This window comes from Xenopus laevis, chromosome 2S (assembly GCF_017654675.1).
Source record: "Xenopus laevis strain J_2021 chromosome 2S, Xenopus_laevis_v10.1, whole genome shotgun sequence".
Taxonomy (NCBI): domain Eukaryota; kingdom Metazoa; phylum Chordata; class Amphibia; order Anura; family Pipidae; genus Xenopus; species Xenopus laevis.
This window is the reverse complement of record NC_054374.1, coordinates 85278874-85302982: the sequence shown is the minus strand read 5'-3', so window position 1 is coordinate 85302982 and position 24109 is coordinate 85278874. Positions and strand designations below refer to the sequence as shown.

Genomic DNA, 24109 nt, shown 5'->3' with positions numbered 1-24109 from the left:
AAATTGAGGATTATTCATGGTGGTGGGGGGGCGGCAATATTTTAGCCACTCAATGAACGAAATATTGAAGCTTGCTCTACAGGCCTATGCTCTCATTAAGGAAAAATTGCACCAGCTGCCACGTTACCTTGCTTTTACAGTTGCCCCAATGCAATATTTAGATTCATGCATGCACAGCAGCATCTATGTTTATGACTTTGCGCTGTGGCACATTTGTGAATCTAAATCGAATCTGACAGGGAAGCAGGTAAGCACAGTAAAAAGGCACTGCAATGCTGTAACTGAAACCTCCCCCAGCTGGTGGCAGGAGCACTAGCCCAAGGAACAAACAAAAGTATTTCTATTCACTGGCATATCATAAATAGGGCTTTCCTTGTCCTTAACAAATAGCTGGTATTAGTGTTTGCCACAAAAGACCACCATTTGGAATTTTTTTCAGAGTGCTGTATATTTAATTTCTAACAGGATGCATATATACACAAATATAGAATCAGACAAAAGGTACCTTGGTACAACATTTAAAGCTCAAGTAGCAGATTGCATAAAAATGATACCTGACATAGCTTAAACCCATTCCCCAGCTATTCATCAGTACTACACATATCTAGTTTGTAACATACTTTCCCATCTATTTTGTATTTTTGAATGTATTTAGGCTAATTTGCTGCCATATCATGGTACATTGCGAAGCTATAACTTTGTGTCCTTCTGGTTGCTATTTTCAGGATGAAAATTAGTCTATGATCCTATAGTAACCCATAAATACTACATAAAGATCTGGGAGCACACATAAACCTCTTTGCAGAAATAAATTTTGCTCATATTAGGTTATTGCAGATATAAATCTGGGTGCGTCTACTATATCTTTACCATGCCCATTATGCCTAGACCACTCCCCCCAATCACCAAAATTAATGTTCATAGTTTCTAAAGATATTTGGTGTATTTTCAATGGGAGTTAGAGTTAATTTGGGCACAAATTATCAAGAGTAACCATTGGTCCGGGGGAGGGGCAAAACCAGTCCATATGAGGTGACGTCTGTTATTGTTGTATAATACACACAAGCTATGAATATCTTGTAAATTATATCCTTATAAACGGTGAGTTCTGATGCCATCAGTTATAAACGGTGAGTTCTGATGTCATTTCTGTCACATGACTCACTGAAATTTGTGTATTATATTAAATAAAGTACCCCCAGTTGCAAAATATGAGGATATTAGAAGTTACCTCGGAGTTCCATGACTTGTATAAAAACACTCGGCCTTCGGCCTTGTATTTTTATAGTCATGAAACTCCTCGGTAACTTATAATATCCTTATATTTTACAAGAGGGGGTACTTTATTCACTATATAAAGCCATAAATACTGCCTTAACCATGTGGTGTTAACAAGAATACTAATATTCTAACCAGAACCTGCAGTATTTCAGCTAAACACCTTACCTTTAAAATCTTTATCTCTTTGCCGAGCAAGATCTGTGATTTGGATAGGTTTTTTTTATTGATGCTTTTAATTGCCACCTCCCAGTCAGTTTTCTAAAGAAAGTAAAAGAGAAATTAATTAAAAAAAAATTGAAATTACTATGATTTGTAACTAAATTAAGCAATTAACACAAATATGTTCAGAAAAACTGGCAATAGCCCCAAGAAAAATTTACAGTCAGCCCAATATTATTAGATTAAATTTGAACACTATTAGAAAATACATGTCTAACTGAAAACGCGATTATCAGTAGCATACATTAGTTTTTCCAAAATAATTTGATACATTTATTATCCCAAATAACACATTTGATTGAATTGGATCATTTTAGAATGATTCCTGAATAGATCTAATAGTGAAAAAGTACAGGTTCCTGCATAATGCAAAAAATTGTACAGCAACATCTGGTTCAGTTTTTAAACCAAGGTTGCTAAACAAAACTTTTCTCTGGCTCACATGGGCTAGAAATGGGAATTGCATCTGATCTTTGCAGTTTAAGATGGAAGCATTAAACACAAAAATTATAGCATTATATAAATAAACAGAAGAATGCCAATGAATCCTGAAAGCTTGAACAATTATAAATATCGTTATTGATTAATATTTAAATTAATTCAGCTTTCCTAGCAATCAACCAGCCAGTTGGGTTGATTTAAAGAAATTTATAAATCAAACTTGATAAATCTGCTCAATAGGATGGTCATATGATAAGAAGAGGCACATGCAATATTGCAGGTGTGCTAGGCACTTACCTCTTCTACTGCCTACCCCTAGTCCTGGCCTTAACTCCCACTGCTAGCTGGTCATTCCCCTGCCATGGGGGATGGGTGGTGCGAGGTGGCTGGCCAGCTAGGTTGCCTAGGGCGCCCAGACAGTTTTGCCCGGCCCTGATAAAAACTGTCAATTTGGCCCCTCTAGCTTGTATAGGCCTCCTGACCAATGTCCATTACATATGAGTATCAGTACACAAATTAGGTAAAAATCTACTTGTTTAGCAAAACAGGCAGTATGCCCACCTTAAAGTGAGCTAAACAACTGTAAACCATTTGGGCCATGGCCATGCAGATTATTCCTGCCACTTAATGATTTCAAAGCAAAGTAATGCTGCTAGCATATGATGATATCAGTGCTATATACCAATCTGCATTTGCTGGAAATTGTTAATGACTTTATCAATCAATTTTGTTGCAGGAATTTTCATTCCAAAATGTGAAATATGGCTTCAAACAAACTACAAAATCAGTTACACGTTAAAAATGTACATATCACATAAGTAATATGGCTTAATTTAATAAAAATAGCCAGTTATTACATTATAAAGATCTGCATGATAAATCGAGGACAAAATTATCAAGATTAAAAAAAAAACAGAGAGAAAACAAGAAAGCTTTTATTTATTTACATTACAAACGTTAATAAAGATTTCTTTTGATAGATATACACCAAACAGCAGGGGAGCCAATATCATACCAATAAGAAGACTGTCCCATGAAATAATTAACTTTTTCCAGATTCTCTTACTATGACATTGCATGTTAACAGTCCTAGGTAATATCATCAGCAACAAAGCCCACAGTGACAGTGCAGGGCCAATAAGAGCTGTTTCTCCCCAAATTATTATTATAATTATTCCTGCATTCTTATCAACTCTGGACCAGGATTCAGAATAGGCCCTGGCATTTCAAGTACATAGTTAAAAACAGTTCCGAACCAGCCCACTACATAGTCAATGTCTATGGCATCTTACAAGAGCCTCTCTGACATTTACCAGAACCCAGAGATTGCCAGTCTAGGCCTGATTCTTGTAATACTGTAAACAGAAGTGAATAAATCAATTTCTGTTAAAAGTTGTCCTGCTCTTATTGATGCTTGAGATTGATTTTACATTTCTGGAATTTGTTCTTGGTTTCAGACAGGAGCCAATCCTTGCCAGAAGGCATTTAAGCAGTGTCGAATTGAGTGGAAAAGACGAACGTTTGATATACAGTATTGTGGCAGTAATTGGATTTTTGTGAAGCAAGAAATATACAGCTGAATTCCCTATTTGTGAGCACTATAAATCGAGTTAGCATGCCCATTTGTTGGGGATTCTGTCCATCAAACTGATTATTTTACCCCAACCTGCACTTTGCATTTTAATAAAAGAACAACTAACTCTACATTTGTATACCTTTCTTTCTTAGAACCTATGCCAGGCTGGAGGGACACAATCCTCTACATGATTCAGTGTTTAATTTAATGGTGTATAATGGGGATGGCCCCTGTAACTTAAGAAGCAAAACTACTGAAGCAGTTTATTGCCAATAGATTAGCCACAATAGTGCAAGCTATAACACTATATTTATTCTGCAGAATTCTTTACCATACCTGAGTAAACAGCTCTAGAAGCTCTCTCTGTTTGTTTAGGATAGCAGCTGCCATATAAGCTTGGTGTGACATCACTTCCTGCCTGAGTCTCTCCCTGCTCACCCTGCTCTGGGCTCAGATTACAGCAGGGAGGGGGAGGGAAGAGGGCAGCCAACTCAGCATGCTCAAGCCCTAGCCCTGGAGGTTTATGTTGAAAACAGAAAGTCTGATACAGAAGCTCATGTGTACACAATAGAAGGAAAGAAATGTGGTGTTTCTTTTGACAGAGGACTCAGAGCAGCATTACTGAGGTTCACTGGTGTATTTATATAGACCTTTCTGATAAAGTTTACTTAATTTTAGCCTTTCCTTCTCCCTTAAGATAAGCAGTTTGGCAACCACATAGAACCAATACCATAGTACCTAACATGAATTTTCAAACACTGGCTCTGTATTTTATGTAAGATTTCTTACACACATTGGGGGGAATTCACAAAAGTGGTGATATTGAGACAACATAAAAATGGAGATAAAAATGTCAGATTTCCCATCAAATTCACAAACCTCTATCTCCACTTTTGTGAATTTGTCTTTTAAACAGACAGTTTTCAGATTTTGTCTTTTGCACAACATTTTGATGACATTTTTTTCTGAATTTGTCTTTAGCGCTTACTACACCTGTCAGTCAGCCATCAATTGGATTTTTTGGGGGAGGGGGTTTGTTTTACCTAGGAAAATTATACATAAATTTTTTCAGGATAACCTGGGCTTTCTAAATTTGCCTACATGTTTGTGTAATTCCAATTCTGTAGCAAGAAATGCTAATAATATAGGGATTTGTATCAAAAATTGTTTTTATTATCTTGGATCTAGTGTCTAATTGATGCCAAAACTAAAAAAAATGCCTGAGAGGCTTTACTTTTCCTTTAGATAATATATTCACTCAAATTGCTAATATTGCTCATTCACTCAGCTAAAACTAGTAAAATAATGCAGTTAAAATGTGAGTTAAAAACATCAAATTGTATAAATTACACTTTTTGTTTAATCAGTGTTTTACTTGTTTTGTTAATGAGGGTATTACACCTCTAGGGTTAGACACAAACTTGTGCCCTGACTATAAAATGCTAATCCTTATTAATATGCTAATTCTTCCCCAATGAGGCACCTACAAGAGGTGTGAAATGAAGATTGTCTGAACCAAAGCAGAGCAAGTTATTTTAGAAATGATCTGACACATGGGGAAGAGTTATACTGAGCTTTACTCCATTTTTAAAATGTCGGGGGAAAAGTCATTTAGGCGGATTTCTGTTTGTGAATATGGAAAGGAATTTTACACCAGTTTACCACCACTTTTATTCCAAAAATGGGCTCTCCACTTTTGTGAATTCCCCCCATTGTCTTTGTTTGTGTCTGTCTTTATAAAGATCCTGTAGTGCAGTCTCTTTAAGGGTTAGTTCACACAAGGAAATTCGGGAAGATTTTGTCGCCTGGCGACTAATTACCTCGTCTTCTGAGCGACAATCTTCCCGAACTGCCTCAGCGTGTTTTCCATAGGCTATAATAAAAAGTCGTCTGAGCTAACGCACATGCGGCGATGCATTTTCCATAGTCACCCCAAGTTATAAAATAACTCAGCCTGCAACACCAGAAGCCATTTTGGAAAGTGCAAAAGAGACAGCAAAATGCACATTGCACACTGCCTTCTTCTAAAGGGGCTGTTCACCTTCAAACACTTTTCCCACTTTAGTTGTTTTCAGATAGTTCACCAGAAATAAAGACTTTTTGCAATTGCTTTTTATTTTCGATTTGTGATCATTTTTCTAAAACTGAAGTACGTTTAATTTTTCACCTAATCTAAAGCGACTGGGGTGGGGGTTGACGACTCTGTAACTGTTCTAAATTGATACATTTGTTATCTTTGTCCCTACTGAGCAGAAACCCTGAGTTTCGTTAAAGGCAGCTGTTATAATTGATACAATTGTTGCTAATATTCCAAGTACATAAGTGATAAATGTATCAACTCATGTAGCCACTAAATGTATCATATTGTAACAGTTCAGAATCTACTTCTGGATTACTGAGCTGCCAGACTGAGGCACCAGAGACACAACATAAGACATCAGTTTTGGAAAAACGATAAAAAAAATTTTTTAAATGGAAAGCAACTGAAAAAAGTCTTTATTTCTGGTGAAAACAATTAAACTGAAAAAAGTGCTTGGAAGGTGAACAACCCCTTTGACCCCTATGCAGTTTTGCAATCTTAAATTGGTGTACATACTTTATTTTAATTACTATTTTCTATTGTAGGTGGACTTTTTATTGATAATCTGGGTGATACCAGTGACCCAAGCTAAACAGCATAAGGACTTTGAGACTTTACCCATAAGTTAAGAATACATGAATTATAAGATCCAAAAAAAAAATTGCATAAAAAATAAAAACTAGGGTGCTTCTGCCATGTGACACAAAACATCTGTAACACAAGAAACCATAACAACACCAACTGTACACCTAATCCATGAAATTTATTACTGAACATGACCATCTTCGTGGTAATCATTTCCATTTGTGGAATGCTCTAAAGGCCACACTCAGAAGTACTAAAATCCTGCCCAATGTAATGCTACATGCATCTAAAAATGATACCTGCTACATCACTAGGCAGAATGCCTCTGACTGAATATACCATATACTTTAATTGTCTGTAATATAAGGCATCACTCTTATTAACATAGGAAATAAGAGTGCAAAATGTTTGTAATGCTTGTCATTAAAACAGAAAAAATTGAATTTCCAGCAAATATGCTTTCCTTACACCATTTCACCAACAGTATGTTGATAGCCTATTTAATTTTCTCTGTCGTCTCTGGGGGACACAGGGACCTTAGGGGTTTAAGCTCCATCCTCCAGGAGGCAGGACACTTATGAAAATTATTCAGGGGGCGTGTCTGGACAGCCAGCTTAACCCCACACACATACGAATTCCAATCAGTTTTTTAAGTGTCCTGCTACCTGGAGGATGGACTATTGCTGATGGGGAAAAACCTTATTCTTCATCAGAAACGACAGCAGGTGATTTCGGAAGCAGTGATAAAACTTGCTTGCCTGAGAACACACCTCCTACGAGGGATTCCACCGTGGGGTCGACATCACAGCCCGAAAACGGCTGAGAAGACCCCCCAAGACACAACCTGTTCCCTATAGGTTCAGAGGTCTGACCGGTGGACAAGGCTGAGGGAGGTAAGGGTTGCTGGGTAAGTATAATCCCTCTTAACCCAGGGACCAGAACTCGGAAAAGGTTCTCCCCACACCCCCCAGCCCACAGTGCAATTCAAGCTCTACCTACACGGCTTGATACGCTACAATTGCGCCGCCATTCCCCACCCCTCTCTCCTCATCACCGCTTGCCAGTCTATCTGCGTCTCTAGCGACGCGGTGCAGACACGGGCGGTCAGGTCCAGCTGCTGACCTCCATTCTGGGAGGGAGGAGGATAGTTTTTCTAGCGCTGCGGCTGGCGCGCCCTCTCTTCTCTTTACACTGCAGTTGGAAAAAAGGGCGCGCAGTCGCGGGGAGGCGCACGGCGCCATCTTGGTTGAGGGAAAACTTCTGTGAGAAGCGCGCGAAACGGCGCCATCTTGGCGATCACTCGGCGCGAACTCCAGCACAGTACCTCTAGCACCGGTGCGCTCCAATAGCACGCACGACACCCAGTCACTGCACCATAACCCCAGACTGAGGTTAACCCGTTCCTTACCACAGGGAAGGCAGTGTGGACGACCACAGCCAACAATCCCACACGCCTACCTTTTCCAACAGGGGTGAAAAACCCCAGTGTTGCACTGACTGGCAGGATGGCAGAAGGTAAGGCAGGGGGCCTATTCCCTAGGGCGGGGGGGAAAACCCCGGCAACGGCGCAGGTTTCACATTATGCCTGCACAAATTGTCAGACAAAATTTAGGGGGGGTCAGAGTGAACCGCTGTGCACATCCTGCTCAACAGCGCAAATGTCAACCTCCACTCAAGTGTCTCTCTCACAACAGAGCCCTCTGCTCTTAGATCCTCAGGGCACTTCCCAGGATACTGGAGAAACTGTTACCCAGGAGGAAAATGCACCACTTTGGGCTTTACATCTTTCTCAGTCCCTAGCCTCCCTGCAGGGACTACCCGTCATCGCAGATAATTTGGGGAAAGTTCTCTCCAAACTCAGCCAAAAACACAAGGGAAAACGCAAGAGAGTAGATAGCCCTAAGAATCCTGTCACTGCTCACTATATGTCTGCTGATTCATCAGAAGATCAGAGCTCCTCTCAGTCAGAAGGGGAAATTCCCCCATCTGATGCACCATCGGAAGATGAGGAACCACAAGGGGACAGTACAGACAAAGATACACAACACGACGTTGATGGTATCATTAAGGGAGTTCTCGAGGTACTTAATATCTCCCCGGCACAGGAGGTGAAAGGTCAGTCCACAGGTCTATTCAAACGGAAACAGAAATCCGTAACCTGCTTTCCCGCACACGATCAACTGACCAACTTGATACAAGAAGAGTGGAATTTTCCAGAACGAAAATTTCAAGCCTCCAAGAAATTTTCTAAATCCTATCCCTTTCCTAAGGAATTGGTTGATAAATGGTTCACCCCTCCAACGGTAGATGCTCCAGTATCCCGTCTGTCCAAATCCACGACTCTGCCGGTTACCGATGCTGCAGCATTTAAAGATTCTGCCGACAGACGAATGGAAGGAACCCTTAGAGCCATTTACTCCGCCTCGGGGGCCGCACTACAACCATTACTAGCTTCAGCGTGGGTCTCCAGAGCCATACAGGCATGGGCGGAGGCCCTTCTCCGAGATATACAGGAGGGAGTACCCCGATCGGAACTCGCAGCATCCCTCCTTTCTGTCGTAGATGCATCAGCTTATCTTTGCGACGCAACCCTAGACGCCGCCCAATCTACAGCCAGGACCTCAGCGCTATCAGTAGCAGCGAGAAGGATTTTGTGGCTTAAAAGTTGGTCAGCGGACGTCAGCTCCAAGAAGTCTCTTACTTCACTTCCATTCAAAGGACAACGATTGTTTGGCGAAGAGCTGGAAAAAATAATTTCCCAAGCGACTGGGGGGAAGAGTACCTTTCTCCCACAAGCCAAAAGCAGACCGACCTCTTCTTCCAGGCGAGGTAGATTTTTTCGAGGCCACAGCGGTCGTTTTCACAGAAGAAACCAGTCCCCTCCTAGATCTCACTTTCGATCAAAACCCAACGACAGGGGACGTCCAACCTGGAAGTCCACCAAGACTCACAACAAGCCTTCAAATGAGAAATCCACAACAGCCTGACTGTCTAATCCTTCCGGAATCAAGGGAACTCATAGGAGGAAAGTTACTGCGATTCCGGGAGGCATGGATTCGACACTCTTCAGACGCTTGGGTCAAAGAAATAGTGTCAGAAGGGTACCACATCGACTTCTTTGTCACTCCTCCCAACAAATTTTTCATGTCCAGAGTGCCATGCAACAGCACCAAGGCCCAAGCCTTCCTCAAATGCATCACCGATATGGAAATAGCGGGAGTCATAGTGCCTGTGCCCTCTCAAGAACGATTCTCGGGGTTCTACTCCAATCTTTTCATAGTTCCAAAGAAAGACAGAACCTTCAGACCCGTTCTAGACCTCAAACTTCTCAACAAATTCATCAGATCAACTCGATTCAAAATGGAGACTTTACGCTCAGTGATCAGGGGCATGGAAGAGGGTCAACTATTGATGTCCTTAGACATAAAGGACGCGTACCTCCATGTACCGATTTGGCCCCCGCACCACCGCTATCTGCGATTTGCCTTTGCCAACAACCATTACCAATTTGTGGCTCTTCCATTCGGACTGTCAACAGCTCCGCGAGTATTCACCAAGTTGATGGCAGTTTCGGCAGCGGCCTTACGTCTACAAGGGATATCAATCACTCCCTACCTGGACGACCTGCTCATAAAAGCCAGAACTACAACAAAAGCAAAACAAGATCTATCTCTGGCAATCTCTATGCTCCAAGACTTCGGTTGGACAGTGAACTGGTCGAAATCGAACCTGCACCCCAGTCACCAGATGACCTTTTTGGGACTGGAATTCAACACAATCACTCAACTAGTCTGTCTCCCTCACGACAAACAGACGAGACTCCGAGAACAAACAAAACGCCTCCTTCTACCCCAAAAGATCACGATACAGGCAGCCATGCGGGTTCTAGGTGTGATGGTCTCAGTCATAGAGGCAGTACCATTTGCACAGATACATCTTCGTCCCTTACAGTCCAACATACTTGCTGTTTGGAAAGGGGGACCACTATCCCGAACATTTTCGCTCTCCCAACAGACCAGGAGGTCTCTCCTATGGTGGTTGAAGCCATCCAACCTCAACACGGGTCTGTCCTGGGCGACACCAGACTGGACAGTCGTTACCACGGACGCAAGCTTGCAGGGATGGGGAGCGACCTGGAACAACCTATCCGCACAAGGGCTGTGGTCCGCAGAAGAGTCGAAACTCCCAATCAACGTACTAGAACTAAGAGCTGTGAGACTGGCACTCGGAGGATGGACCCAGCCTCTTCAAACAAGGCCTGTACGGGTACAGAGCGACAACGACACAACAGTGGCATACATCAACCGCCAGGGAGGTACCCGCAGCAAAGCGGCACTAGCGGAGGCTCAGCAAATATTACACTGGGCAGAAGTCAACAACGTGAGGTTGTCTGCAATCCATATTCCGGGGGTATCCAACACAAAAGCGGATTACCTCAGCCGAAATCAAATAGAGCCCGGGGAATGGGAACTGCACCCGGAAGTCTTTGCCCAGCTAGTACATCAATGGGGATGTCCACAAATAGACCTCATGGCATCCAGACACAATCACAAGGTACCCCGGTATTTTGCCCGCTGTCGGGATCCGACAGCAGCAGGGACAGATGCGATGACTCAATCCTGGCGCTTCAGCCTAGCGTATGTCTTCCCTCCTCTTCCAATGCTACCCCGGGTACTAAAGAAGATCAGACAGTCACAAATCACCGTAATCGTCGTGGCTCCCTTTTGGCCACGACGGACATGGTTCTCAGACCTGCAGGAGATGTCGGTGGCCCAACCGATGCGACTGACTCCCAGACCAGACCTTCTCCTTCAAGGGCCCATAGCCCACCACAACCCGGGCCTGTTCCTTTTGACGGGGTGGCTATTGAATCCGACATCTGGAGAAAACAAGGCCTGTCGGAAGACGTCATTTCCACCATGCTAAAAGCCCGAAAAACAACTTCATCTAGATCATATCACCGAATTTGGCGTTCCTACCACGACTGGTGCACCGAGGCGGGGTTCCCATTTCTAGAACTCAACATCCCTAGGATACTGTCCTTTCTTCAGAGGGGTCTTCAACTTAACCTTAAGTTCAGCTCTCTCAAGGTACAGATATCCGCCTTGTCTGTACTCCTTCAGTCGAGATTGGCATTAGACGACTCCATTCGGACCTTCATGCAGGGAGTGCAACATCTCAAACCTCCATTCCGATCTCCAGTCCCAGGGTGGGACTTGAACCTTGTTCTCGAAGCGCTACTCGATCCGCCGTTTGAACCCCTGGGATCTGTTCCCGAATCAATTATGACTAAGAAAGTCCTGTTCCTGATGGCGATATCCTCAACCAGACGGGTGTCTGAACTCGGCGCTTTGTCATCTGATGAACCATACCTCATATTCCACAGGGACAAAGCCGTACTCAGAACTCTACCTTCCTTTCTGCCTAAAGTGGTAACTCAATTTCACATCAACCAAGAAATAGTAGTACCAACCCTCTGCCCTAATCCAAAGAACGACAAGGAGAGCAGATTACATAAATTAGATGTTGTCAGAGCACTTCGGTGGTACGTGGAACGTTCAAGACCGTTTAGGCGTTCTACTTCCTTGTTTATACTGCCAGCGGGCCCTAAAAAAGGTCTTGCAGCATCAAAAGCAACGCTTGCGAGGTGGATCAAAGAAACGATACGACAAGCCTACTTATCCAAGGGGAAGGTTCCGCCCTTGAATGTACGAGCTCACTCTACAAGAGCAGTCGGAGCTTCCTGGGCATGGCGCAACTCTGCGTCGGTTGAGCAGATATGCAAAGCGGCCACCTGGTCCTCCGTTCATACCTTCTCAAAATTCTACAATCTTGACACGTACTCCTCAGCGGAGGCGGCGTTTGGCCGCAAAGTGCTGCACTCTGTAGTGCAGTAACATGTGTCCTCACTAATTCAGTTCAATTCCTCAATCCCACCCGTTGTCTGGGGCTGCTTTGTTAAGTCCCCTAAGGTCCCTGTGTCCCCCAGAGACGACAGAGAAAACAGGATTTTTTGATACTTACCGTTAAATCTGTTTCTCTGTAGTCGATAGGGGGACACAGGGCTTCCCGTCCCTTGAGGAATGTTGACCACGTTGGTCTATTGGGAATACTCTTCCTGTTTTTTCCTTCCTGTTCTGCCATTCGGCTATGGTTTTTATAGTTATTATAGCAGTATCTTTGGTACAAACTGATTGGAATTCGTATGTGTGTGGGGTTAAGCTGGCTGTCCAGACACGCCCCCTGAATAATTTTCATAAGTGTCCTGCCTCCTGGAGGATGGAGCTTAAACCCCTAAGGTCCCTGTGTCCCCCTATCGACTACAGAGAAACAGATTTAACGGTAAGTATCAAAAAATCCTGTTATTGCGATGGTCTAATTCTTGACAATTCTGACTTTACTACTTTGTGGCAACAAAGTCCTTTCCTGGTTAGAATAAAATAAGCCCTTTCACCAAAGCATGGTCTATACTGAACTGATTTACAGATGGGAGTAGGCTGGCCTGCACTGAGCCTTGACCTCAACCCAACTAAACTTTTGGCATGAATTGAAGCATAAATGGGAAACCAGGACTGATCACCCAACATTAGTGCCCAACCTCTAACACAGTGTTCCCCAACCAGTGGCCTAAAAGCAGGTACTTTTTTTTTTAATTCCTGGTTTGGAGGCAAGTTTTGGTTGTATACAATCAGATGTTGCTTTAGTATGTACTTAAACCTGATTTTTGAATTTTAATAAATGTTGATATAAATGCTTAACAAAATCTATCCTAAAAAGACATGCATTTTAGTAGACTTTTGGATATTCATAAAGGGTTCCATTAGCCTAACAACATTCACGCTGCTATTTCGAGAGACTACCAACGACAAATCGCTTCTTTTTCGGGCGACTAATCTCCCCGAACAGCCTTCCCACCGGGCTACAAGGTAAATCTCCGGCGGGAGAACACAGAAGCACTCAGAACACTTCTGCTTTCTGAAGTCACCTGAAGTTTCCTTTTGAGTGCCATCCCGCCTGTGATTTACATTCTAGCTGGTGGGGAGGCAGTTCGGAGAGATTAGTCGCCCGAAGAAGAAGCGATTTGTTGCTGGGCGGCTAATCTCCCAAATTACCAGCGTGTGTCTCTGCCCTTATGAAGGCAAAGATTTTGTGGTTTTTCGGCAAACAGCAAAAGACAATTAGTATTGCAACATCAACTCAGCTGCATCAGCATGTCTCAAAACAATGGTGAAGCAGTAGGGGAAGACTGCTTGATACTGCAAACTGAAAAGATTAGAAAGCCAAGTCTTATCCTTATCTGGATTTAGGGAACTGGAGAAAGATACTGTTATGATATGATACAACATATATTTATATTGAAAAGTAAATGTATCTTGCATAAGATAAACAGAAGTACATAAACAAAATAAATCCCAACATATTCTACATCACTTTACAAAGATTGCACATATTCACATTAGTCCCTTTACTAGAGGAGATTAGTATCTAAAATCCCTATCACACTTACACTATAGCCAAATTTATCAGGAGCCAATTAACCTTGTTTGTTTTGAAAGAGGAATTACTAAGATCATAATTTAGACATTAACTGTATTAACTGAAGCTTAGTGTCTTCAAATATGCTGCTCATAATGCAGATGATAGTATTGTTGTTGTGACAGAGGTCAAGTGTTTTGAATACAGTTACCTGTGGGTGAGTTATACTCAAGTTAACCGTTTGCTTCTACAATCTACTCCACAGCATTCTAAGTGTTGTCCTACATTGCTATTTCCTATTCCATGTACTGATCTAAAGACTGGGTGTGTCATTTATAGGAAAGCTTATTTTGCTGTTCTAAATAATCCTAACTGTCCAGTCTAGAAGCCAGTCAGGGTGAGGTTAGGATAAATGATTACATTGCAGTTTCCTATTGCAAGTACTGGCCTACACCACTGGATAGTGTGTAAATGTAAGGGAATGCTTGTTTTGTTGTTCTAAATAATTATAATTATTATAATGTCAGTTAGGGGGAGGTTTAAAATGAAATCTAATTTTACTCTTCTACATATTCAGACTGGGTTGGCGTGAGTCAGGGGAACAAAATTGTGGGCCCCACTATCCTAGGCCCACTCCCTAAAAAATACCATGGACAGCCCATGTTAAGTAGAAGGTAACATCCAGTTTGATTTCAGATGGGGCATGCGACTGGGGGAAGGAGAGTTTTATTGAAAGTGCTCCCCCAAGGTCTAGTCTGAAGGCCACTAAAAGTGATATTTTTAGTGAACCATTAACATCACTCTTAGATACTCTTGAAACATGACAACAGAAACAATTACATAATGTTGTCATATTCATAAGGTGACACTGAACAAATGTTAAACGACGAAAAGATTTGATTGAAACCTGTCTGAAAAAAACTGCTTTTAGGCATTTATGGTTTATTGTCCCTTTAAGATACACAGTCACTTTGTCTAAATGCAACATGGATATGTTCACTAAATCTGGGGGTTGTGCTCCAGACAAACTTGACAAGCAACTTTTTTTAAAAGGGGGAAACTTTTTGCCTTCTTTAGTTAATTCTGTTGGATTCTGAGACTACTAGGTATACAAGGCATGAAAAATGTAGCAAGTTAATCTATTTTTTTTTTTTGTTTGTTTCAGCCTATAACTACGCTGGGCTACAGTCACACAACATAATACATATTTTACCTTCAGATCATTTATGCAAAAACACAACGAAAAAAGAATGTTATTATTAAGGTGGTAACCAGCAAACACATTTAGCATAATTTGAGAAATAAAAGTCAAAATACGTTTTGCAATATCATTACCTTTCTGTGACGCCCTTTAAAGACCACAGCAAATGCTCCATGGCCAATAAGATCCTTTCTGCTGTACTCGAAATCTCCCACCACCTCCATCCTTCAGGTTGCAGGCACCGAAAAGCTCATTCAGGCTTCCAATTTACAGTTTATTCCGTGGCAGCTTATCTTTTCCTCCTTCCACAACCCCGATGTTTCTTTTTTGTCCAGAAATGTTATTGCTACCATTCTGTGCATCCCCTCTAAATTGCGGTGCTTAAAGTCAATGGATTTTTGGGGAAGATCATTAAAAAAAACAAAAGCAACAAATGGGATGGTGAAAATTGTAATGCCTCAAGTCATCAACATGATGGACCAACTAGTTACAAATCTTCGTTCATAAAAGTATGGTTTCTCTTACTGTACCAACACAAAGAGCATGTAAACGGTGTAAAAATTATGTCCATAATGTTCTCAATTCCTTATAAATCCCAATCTTAAAAACCCAGATGCTGGTAAACGTCAAAATTTAGAACTGTGTTTATTTTCTTGCACAGAACCCCAGAAAGAGATGACTGCCAGTCTTAACTGAGATGGGCTTGGTCCCAGGCGAGTGCTGGTGCTCCTGCTGCAAGATGCTGGTGTAAGTTTCCTGACTCGGCAGCCAGAGATAGGATTTCATACTCTTCTTCTTGCCCTCCCATTCCTCTGTTAAAGCACATGGATACACAATACACAGGTGCAAGTGTCTGTGTTTAAGAATGCAGAAGTCAAAACATGTTGTTGTGCAGATTTAAATGTGACAGCCAGTGTCTCCACCCTTTCAGACACACTGGGAGGGGAGAAGCTGTAACATTAGGGGGCTGAATCTATTGTGACCCTGTGCTTTGGGGGATGCTTCAGGGTAACAATCGATGACAGGTGCTCCAGCTGTAAAAGGTTTTTGCACTTGCAGGAAATCTGAACGGTAACAGCCACACTATATCTTGACAGACGTGGGTCGTCTTGATTCTTTGTGTTTCTCCCCCGGCAGCTTGTATGAACAATAACAATACAAGACTGTGCAAAGCTTAGCAAAGTGTTACAGCTGGATACATTTATTGTTTGATGACTGGGGCACAGCTCCAAGTTATATTTAATCCAAACACGAGCAGGGCTGCTGGTTATACACCATGTAAACAGACAGGGCAGTGTTCCTCTCCGCTTCTTCTAGAACTCCCACTGTAAGCCTCAGAGCTCTTACTAACGTCAGAAGCGCTGCGCCACTGCTTTAATAGGACGCACAGCAACCCCTCTTTCGCATCATTCCGCTCAAACAAAAGAGTGCGCTACTTTTCCATAGGGTTTCCACGGAGAAACGGCTTCTTTCACGACAGTCTGAAATGATATAGCACGACAAATTAGGGGCAATGTATTTAACCTTGGCGTTGGAATAGGCAACTGACGAGTTTTTACACGAGTGACCTACTTTTTTTTTCGTCGGGCTCTTTAGTGATGAAAAGACTTGAATGAATTCAGGCGGATCGATAGCCTTTTCGGAAATCTACGCACCGAGTTCAAGTAGTTCTGCCCTCTCCCTTTAAAATCTCAGTATTTCTAATACATCCTTATTGCACGTTCCCCAAATCCACTGCTGGTACCAGTTATGCGATCTCCTCTTACTTTGTGCTGACTACCCCTGCCTGCCATTTAAGTTATGCGAGCTTCTCTTACTTTTTCCTGACAGGTCCCATTCAGTCTTCTCCAAGCGACAATTTCTATGGGTCCTCCTCCATGCGATGTCTCGCCTCAGATTTCCTCCATCCTTCCTGCAGAATAGTTATTCCATAGCCCATAAGAATGATGGAGGAAAGCTGTGACATGTGACACCGCTCAGAGGTGGAGCCGGGGATGACATTGCATTGGGGCGGGTCTAAGGATGACATCACAGGGAGGAGAATGAATTGGAAGCTGGGACCTGTCAGTAGAAAGTAAGCGTAACTAGCAAAACTGACATTGCTGGGAGGGTGAGTGGAGCAGGTGGGACCTGTCAGTAAAGAAGACAAGATCTCATAACCGCATCAGTGGGGGTGGTTCAATAAGGATTTCATAGCACTACAAACATTTTAGGGAAAGAGAGCAGGACATCATTTAGGGTTTCAGGCAGATGTCCTAAAATGGATACCGTACCCTTTGCATGTTCTTATTTTCCCACTGACCTCACTTCCGCTCTATGTCAGGCAAGGACAGTGACAGGGTGGGACGGGTGATCCTTATGGGCTCTGTGACAGGCCGTGACGTAGGCGCTGGCATATTTACTGTTGCTAGGGCAGATTTAATGTGTTTCTTGTTATCATGCAATGACAAGCTTTGGCACATGTAAACAATAAGACATAAGCTTAAAGGGATACTGTCATGGGAAAAAATGTTTTTTTCAAAATGAATCAGTTAATAGTGCTGCTCCCGCAGAATTCTGCACTGAAATCCATTTCTCAAAAGAGCAAACAGATTTTTTTATATTCAATTTTGAAATCTGACATGGGGCTAGACATATTGTCAATTTCCCAGCTGCCCCAAGTCATGTGACTTGTGCTCTGATAAACTTCAATCACTCTTTACTGCTGTACTGCAAGTTGGAGTGATATCACCCCCCTCCCTTTTCCCCCCCCAGCAGCCAAACAAAAGAACAATGGGAAGGTAACCAGATAGCAGCTCCCTAACACAAGATAACAGCTGCCTGGTAGATCTAAGAACAACACTCAATAGTAAAAACCCATGTCCCACTGAGACACATTCAGTTACATTGAGATGGAAAAACAGCAGCCTGCCAGAAAGCATTTCTCTCCTAAAGTGCAGGCACAAGTCACATGACCAGGTGCAGCTGGGAAATTGACAAAATGTCTAGCCCCATGTCAGATTTCAAAATTGAATATAAAAAAATCTGTTTGCTCTTTTGAGAAATGGATTTCAGTGCAGAATTCTGCTGGAGCAGCACTATTAACTGATTCTTTTTGAAAAAAATTTTTTTTCCCATGACAGTATCCCTTTAAAGGGACTGTTCACCTTCCAAACACTTTTTTCAGTTCAATTGTTTTCAGATAGTTCCCCAGAAATAAAGACTTTTTTTCAATTATTCTCCATTATTTATTTGTTACTGTTTTTCCAAAAACTAAAGGTGGCCATAGACTCAAAGGTCCGTTCGTTTGGCGACATCGCTAAACGAGCGGATCTTTCCCCGATATGCCACTAAACTGCGTGGCTATATCGGGGGTAATTCGAGCGTTCGGCCGTATGGCAAAAGGATCGAATTACGATGCGCCAAGGGGCTCTGATAGGTCGGTCGGGTAAAAATCCAACCTTCCCGATCGATATCGTGGCCAGATGTCGATCGGGAAGACCCGTCAGAAGCCCCCATACACAGGTAGATAAGCTGTCAAATCGGTCCAAACGACCGATATCGGCAGCTTTATCTGCCCGTGTATGGCCACCTTAAGTGTAAAGTTGATTGTCTCTGGTGTTTGAGTCTGGCAGTTTAGTAATTCAGGGGCAGACTCTGAACTGTTAAAATTTTGCAACATTAAGGAGCCCATTTACTAGGGTTGCCACCCGGCCGGTATTTTACCGGCCTAGCCGGTAAAACACCTGCCAAGGCCGGGGCCGGTATTACAAATTTACCGGCAATGCAGTTGCCGGTAATTTGTAATATCCTTTAAAAAACAACCCTCGGCCTGCCCCCAGAATTTACCTTTTTTGTAGTCTTCTTCGCATTGCCGTGTTGTTGCTCCGCCCCTTTTTGAGTCGCGCTGCGTAGCCCCACCCCCTTTGCGTCATGGCCCACCTCCTTTTTGTACCCGCCCCCCACCGGCCGGTTATTTTTTTCATTAAAGGTGGCAACCCTAACATTTACTAAGGGTCGAAGTGAATTTTCAAATTAACAAACGTCGAATTTCAAAGTAATTTTTGGGTACTTCGACCATTGAATAGGCCAAATTCGACTTTGAATCGAAGTGAAAATACTTCACAAATTCAACCATTTGAAAATCGAAGTACCGTCTCTTTAAAAAAAACTTCAACTTCGCCACCTTAAACCTGCCGAATTGCTATGTTAGCCTATGGGGACCTCCTAGAACATATAGCTAACATTTGGCTAAGTTTTTAGAAGTCGATGTAAAATCGTACGATTAAATCGTTCGATTGGAACTACGATCATAGTACGATCCTACGACTTCGAATGTACTTCGAATTACGAAGTTCTTTTCACTTTGAAATTCGATACTTGATAAATCTGCCCCCTAGTTGATCCATTTCTCAGCAGCATCTCTGAAGTATTAGCAACTATTGTATCAATTCTAACAGCTGCCTGTAATGAAACCCAGAGATTCTCCTTATCAGGGACAAAGATAAGAAATGTATCAACTAAATGTATCAATTTAGAAGTGTTTATAGGGTCCCAAAGCTGCTTTAGATGGTGAACAATTATACTTTCCACTTCAATACAAGAAAACCGTCACACATAGAAAATAGAAAGTCCTTGGAAAAGGTTGTTTCTGGTGAACTGTCTGAAAACAACTAGGTGTTTGAAGGCAGACAACCCCTTTAACAGTGCAACTAACAGGGAGCCTGTTAACCAGTTTAGTAATATAAGCAAATGTCACAACTGTGAATAAAATATAATACAACTGAACGCTATATGATAGATGTGTCTAATATGGAGTGAGCAGAGTGTGTTTGTTTCTAGGTAATTCTATGATTATTAAAATATGTTATTATGTAGAAGTAAATGTAACCCTATTTTGGCTTAAAAGTGCCTTCCCAAGTTAGCATAGGTCACAAACGACTCTCTTACCCAGATGGGCCCTGGCCAAGTGAGGAGGAAGGGAGAGGAACCATACCTACATAAGGTTGTATAGACATAAAAGTAGGACACTAGAGGGTCTTTACAAACAAAACAAAACAGGGTTTATCGTCAAAGACAATCCACTGGGTTAATACTCACACATCCAACTGAGATAGATAATGCAGACAAAGATGCTCAAGGCATAGCAGAGACTTGTGACACCACTGTGGAGACTGGCTTGGTAGGTTTTAAGATGCACCTTTAGGATACCAGCAATAGTGCTCCAGGTCCCCTACAGAAGAAATGATTCAGGGAGCTGAATATAAAGTGAATAAAGTACCCCCTATTGTAAAATATAAGGATTATAAATCACGAGGAGTTCCAAGACCATATAAAAGCACGAGGCCAAAGGTTGAGTGCTTTTATACAGGTCATGGAACTCTGAGGTTACTTCTAATATCCTCATATCTTCCAACAAGGGGTACTTTATTTATTATAATACACAAGTTTTAGGAGTCATGTGACAAAAATTACATCACTACTCACCATTTATAACTGATGACATCGCTAGTAACCATTTATAAGGATATCATTTACAGGATAGTCATGGCTCTTGTGTATTATAACCTGAATCCCTCTTCAGTACTGCAGTCCCTTCACTTTAGGCTAGTAGTATCAGATCTTGTTGGAGCACAAGCTGCTCGTACTAGCTTGCCTTTCTATCTTACATTCCTAGAACATACTCATGACAAAAGCTGGACCTATAACTGACTTTACTGCATTCACTGGGTCCCTGTTCCCTTACTTTCGCTAAAAGGGTTATTCCTCTAGGGCTAGTGGAGTACCAAGTGAGCTCCGGAACCCCCAGCAAAAAAAATCTTTGCAGGGTACCGGAGCACACAAGCAGCTCCCAGCTGCTACAAATCCTGCCCCGCCCCAGTCACAGAGTTGCACATAAAAATTAAAATGTGGTAGCCGTGGCCTGGTTGTGCAGCCACTTTAGAATATTTAAGCATCTATTTAGTAGCAGCTAGGGAGGGGGAATTTTCAAGCTAGGGATAAAGCCCAGTAAAGAGCTCTGCCCTAGACAGTGAAGTAACTATAGAGGAAACCGACTCAGTATATATATTATTATTATTTTCTTTTTTCAAATAGATTATCTCTCATTGTAGCAAAATGTGGTGGGTCATTCATAAGCATGCCTCTTAGTGCCCATTTCCTAAACACTTGTGCCCTGGGTTAGCTGCACAGAGTACCGGAATGTTTATACTTAGGCAAGGACAGGGCCGTGATGCAGGTCACGCATCCTGCTGCTCCTCACTTTGTGCTTCTGAATGATGTGAATGTGAAAGGTAGGGGTGGGAGGGGAGGTTGCATAAGTGCTTACCCCACCTGCCCATTTTGAAATGAGCACATCGTAACACAGCTGCACGCTATTCAAAGAGCAGCCCACAGGTCTCTCTATGTATGAAACCAGTATCGATTATCTACAATAAATGACCATTTGATAAATCCATCAGGATTGGTCATTATGGTTAATTCGATTTTAAGTAGATATATTATATAAAAAACAAAAATATACCAGATATAAGATATACAAGATATAAGAACAGCACTCAAAAGTAAAGAAAACATGTCCCACTGTCACTCATTCAGTTACATTGAGTAGGAGAAACAATAGCCTGCCTGATCGCAGTTCCATCCTGAAGTGCTGGCTCTTGCTGAAAGCACATGACCAGGCACAATAACCTAAGATGGCCGCCTATGCACCAATATTACAATAAAAAAAAGTACACTTGTTGGGTTAAGAATTAAATTTACATGGTAGAATGAATTATGTGCTGTGTAAACAGTGTAATTTAGAAATAAAATCTACACCATAAAAATTATGACAGAATCCCTTTTAAGACATCGAAGACTTGGCTAGAATCAATTGGGTAAATATACAGTGTAAATCAGTTCTTCATATTTGATGCCCAATTTTAGAATCGGAAAATGAGTAGATTACAAAAAGGGCAAAGGTAGTGCCCTCACTGAAAGAACATTTTAAAATCTATAACAAAGTCATTATAGGTTATATGCAGTATACATGTCTCTTCAAAGCTCCATTTCTGTTCCACATCAGGCCTCTGTGTTTTAAAAATGTTTAAAGCTAACAAAGGGTACATGCAAAATATGCTCTGTGAAAAATATGGCAGTCAAACATTATGATTTCAGTTTGGAAGGAGAATAATAAGTGTGGTTTATAACTGGCATTGCAAGATCATATTGGCAACAGCTGAAGGATAGCAAGACCTGGCATTGCTTGTGTCTGCATTGACTTAACTGAACCACATCCTATTTTGGCACTTTTTTCTACATGTGACCAAACATATTGCACAAGTAGTTGCTGTTGTTAATACACATTTCCTGAAAACAGACTGCAAAACAAGGATTTTCTGGTAAGCAGACCTTTAATAGCACATCAAATTAACCTTTATTACTGCTCTTTATGTAGAAATGGAAGAAAAGAAAAAGAGAATATTGGAACTATGGGAATGAAATATGACGGTGAAATAAAAATGTTATGTGTGTAAGTATAATACATAAAGGAGAAGGAAAGTCATCTTGCACTTGGGGGTGCCAAATGTTAGGCACACCCAAGTGATTTTATTGACTTACCTGAAACCCTGGGTTGCTGCTCCTATCAGCAGAAAACTGCACCGGCCCGGAGTTATACCAGTGAGCACCATGGAGCGATCTTCTGTCTTCCTCCCTCTTCGTGCGGCTGCGCATGCACAGTAGAGCGAAAAGCGTAACTAAAAAGTCGGCTAAAGTTAGGCACCCCCAAGTGATTGTATTCACTTACCTGATACCCTCAGCATAACTAAGTAATCCTCTTCTTCTACTTCTTCTTTCTTCAATGCCTGGGCCAGACGTATGTGCAGTAGAGTGAAAAACACAGCTTTTTAGTTAAAGTTCGGCAGCAGGAGGAGGATTACTCCATGGTGCTAGCCGAGTAGAACCCGTCCGGTGGTTACATGGTACCTACTCACTTCACCCCTACTCTTACAGTCATATCACACACAATGCACCGATTACTAGCTGTAGAACTGTATTAAACGATTTATGCGAAACAATCTCATTAAATCTCTTTTTAAATGTTCATATTGAAAAGTTTTATCCCAAAAAGTTTGCATCCTGCCTCTGTATTGCGAACAACAAAATGCTGATTCAAGGTGATAGCAGAGAAAGTCAAGACATACAGTTGGGCTGGAAGGAGGTTTTACAAAGTATGTGGGCATACCTGTCTTCATTGGAATGTGATGCCAGCACTAAAAATTTAAGAAGGATATACAGTAGTTTCTGTAAGAGGAGTAGGGCACCTTGTTGGGAAGGAGTATATTCTTTATTGATGACAGAGTGCCATTTGAAATAGTAAAATATGCATATTTGTAACAGATATTTGACAGGCATTCTACATTAAACATGATAGGATTACATGGACATTATGTCTGCCTACTTTACATTTATTGTTTCAGTTTTTAGTCATACATCACAGATCGAGGTGTGGGTGGTGACATTTTGAGAGGCTCCTAATGTTATTAATCTTCACAAAGAGCTTCTGTAAAGTTCTAGAATTGGTTAAAACAGATGTGATAACCTATTTTAATGACTTTTGAGCATAACATCTGCTATAAATAGCAGGCTCCTCTTTTTGAACGATGTACCTTATTCACCTAACTTATCAATGGATCCAAACTTGCTCCCATACTATCCATGTAAATCTTATTTGTATGTCTTCCAACACGTATTACCTTGTTGTTGGCCTTTCTTCATCTGTACAAATGTACATACATAACTCTTTTGTATTGCCAATCATATAATCTATATGATTGAAACGGGAGTACCAATATGCCAGCAACATGGATTCTTCATTTCTAGATTAAATATACCCTATGGGAACTGTGTTGCATATAAATGTGTGGTAGGGTTAATAGATAAAAATATTAATGTGCTACGACAACAGAAAAAAAATCACAGTAGTCGCTGTAATATATATTTTTAAGTGCCTGTAGGTTAGCATCAGGCATGTGATGGTGCCACAATTCACAATGTTGTATGCAGACAGGTGGATCACATGCCTGTCAGCACACACATTCTGCAAGAGAAAAGCAGCCTATCGGCTCATCTCCTCTGGGGTTTACAAGTCAGTAGACAGAACAATTTGCATGCAATTGCCCTGATTGGCCTTATGAATCTGATACTTTCATCACAACATATTTCAGCCAATGGCACAATTTTTTTCCATACACAGCTGATGTCAGAGGTGAAATCTGGTCTGTGCGCA

The 24109-nt window shown here is 41.7% G+C and overlaps 1 protein-coding gene across 2 annotated transcripts in view; it reads right to left on the bottom strand.

Moving 5' to 3' along the window:
• The window catches only part of LOC108709614 (serine/threonine-protein kinase ULK2-like), a 75578-nt gene extending 58747 nt beyond the window's left edge, over positions 1-16831 (bottom strand). Inside the window, exons 1-3 of one of the 2 annotated variants that reach the window (XM_041584091.1) lie at positions 16432-16831; positions 14994-16340; positions 1447-1539 (exon numbers count right to left, since the gene is read on the bottom strand). In XM_041584091.1, the coding sequence (XP_041440025.1) occupies positions 1447-1539; positions 14994-15083 (183 nt within the window). In that variant the 5' untranslated portion in view covers positions 15084-16340; positions 16432-16831. The remainder of the gene's footprint in view (positions 1-1446; positions 1540-14993; positions 16341-16431) is intronic. The other variant, XM_041584092.1, reaches the window with a different exon arrangement.
• Positions 16832-24109: the final 7278 nt, after the last annotated feature.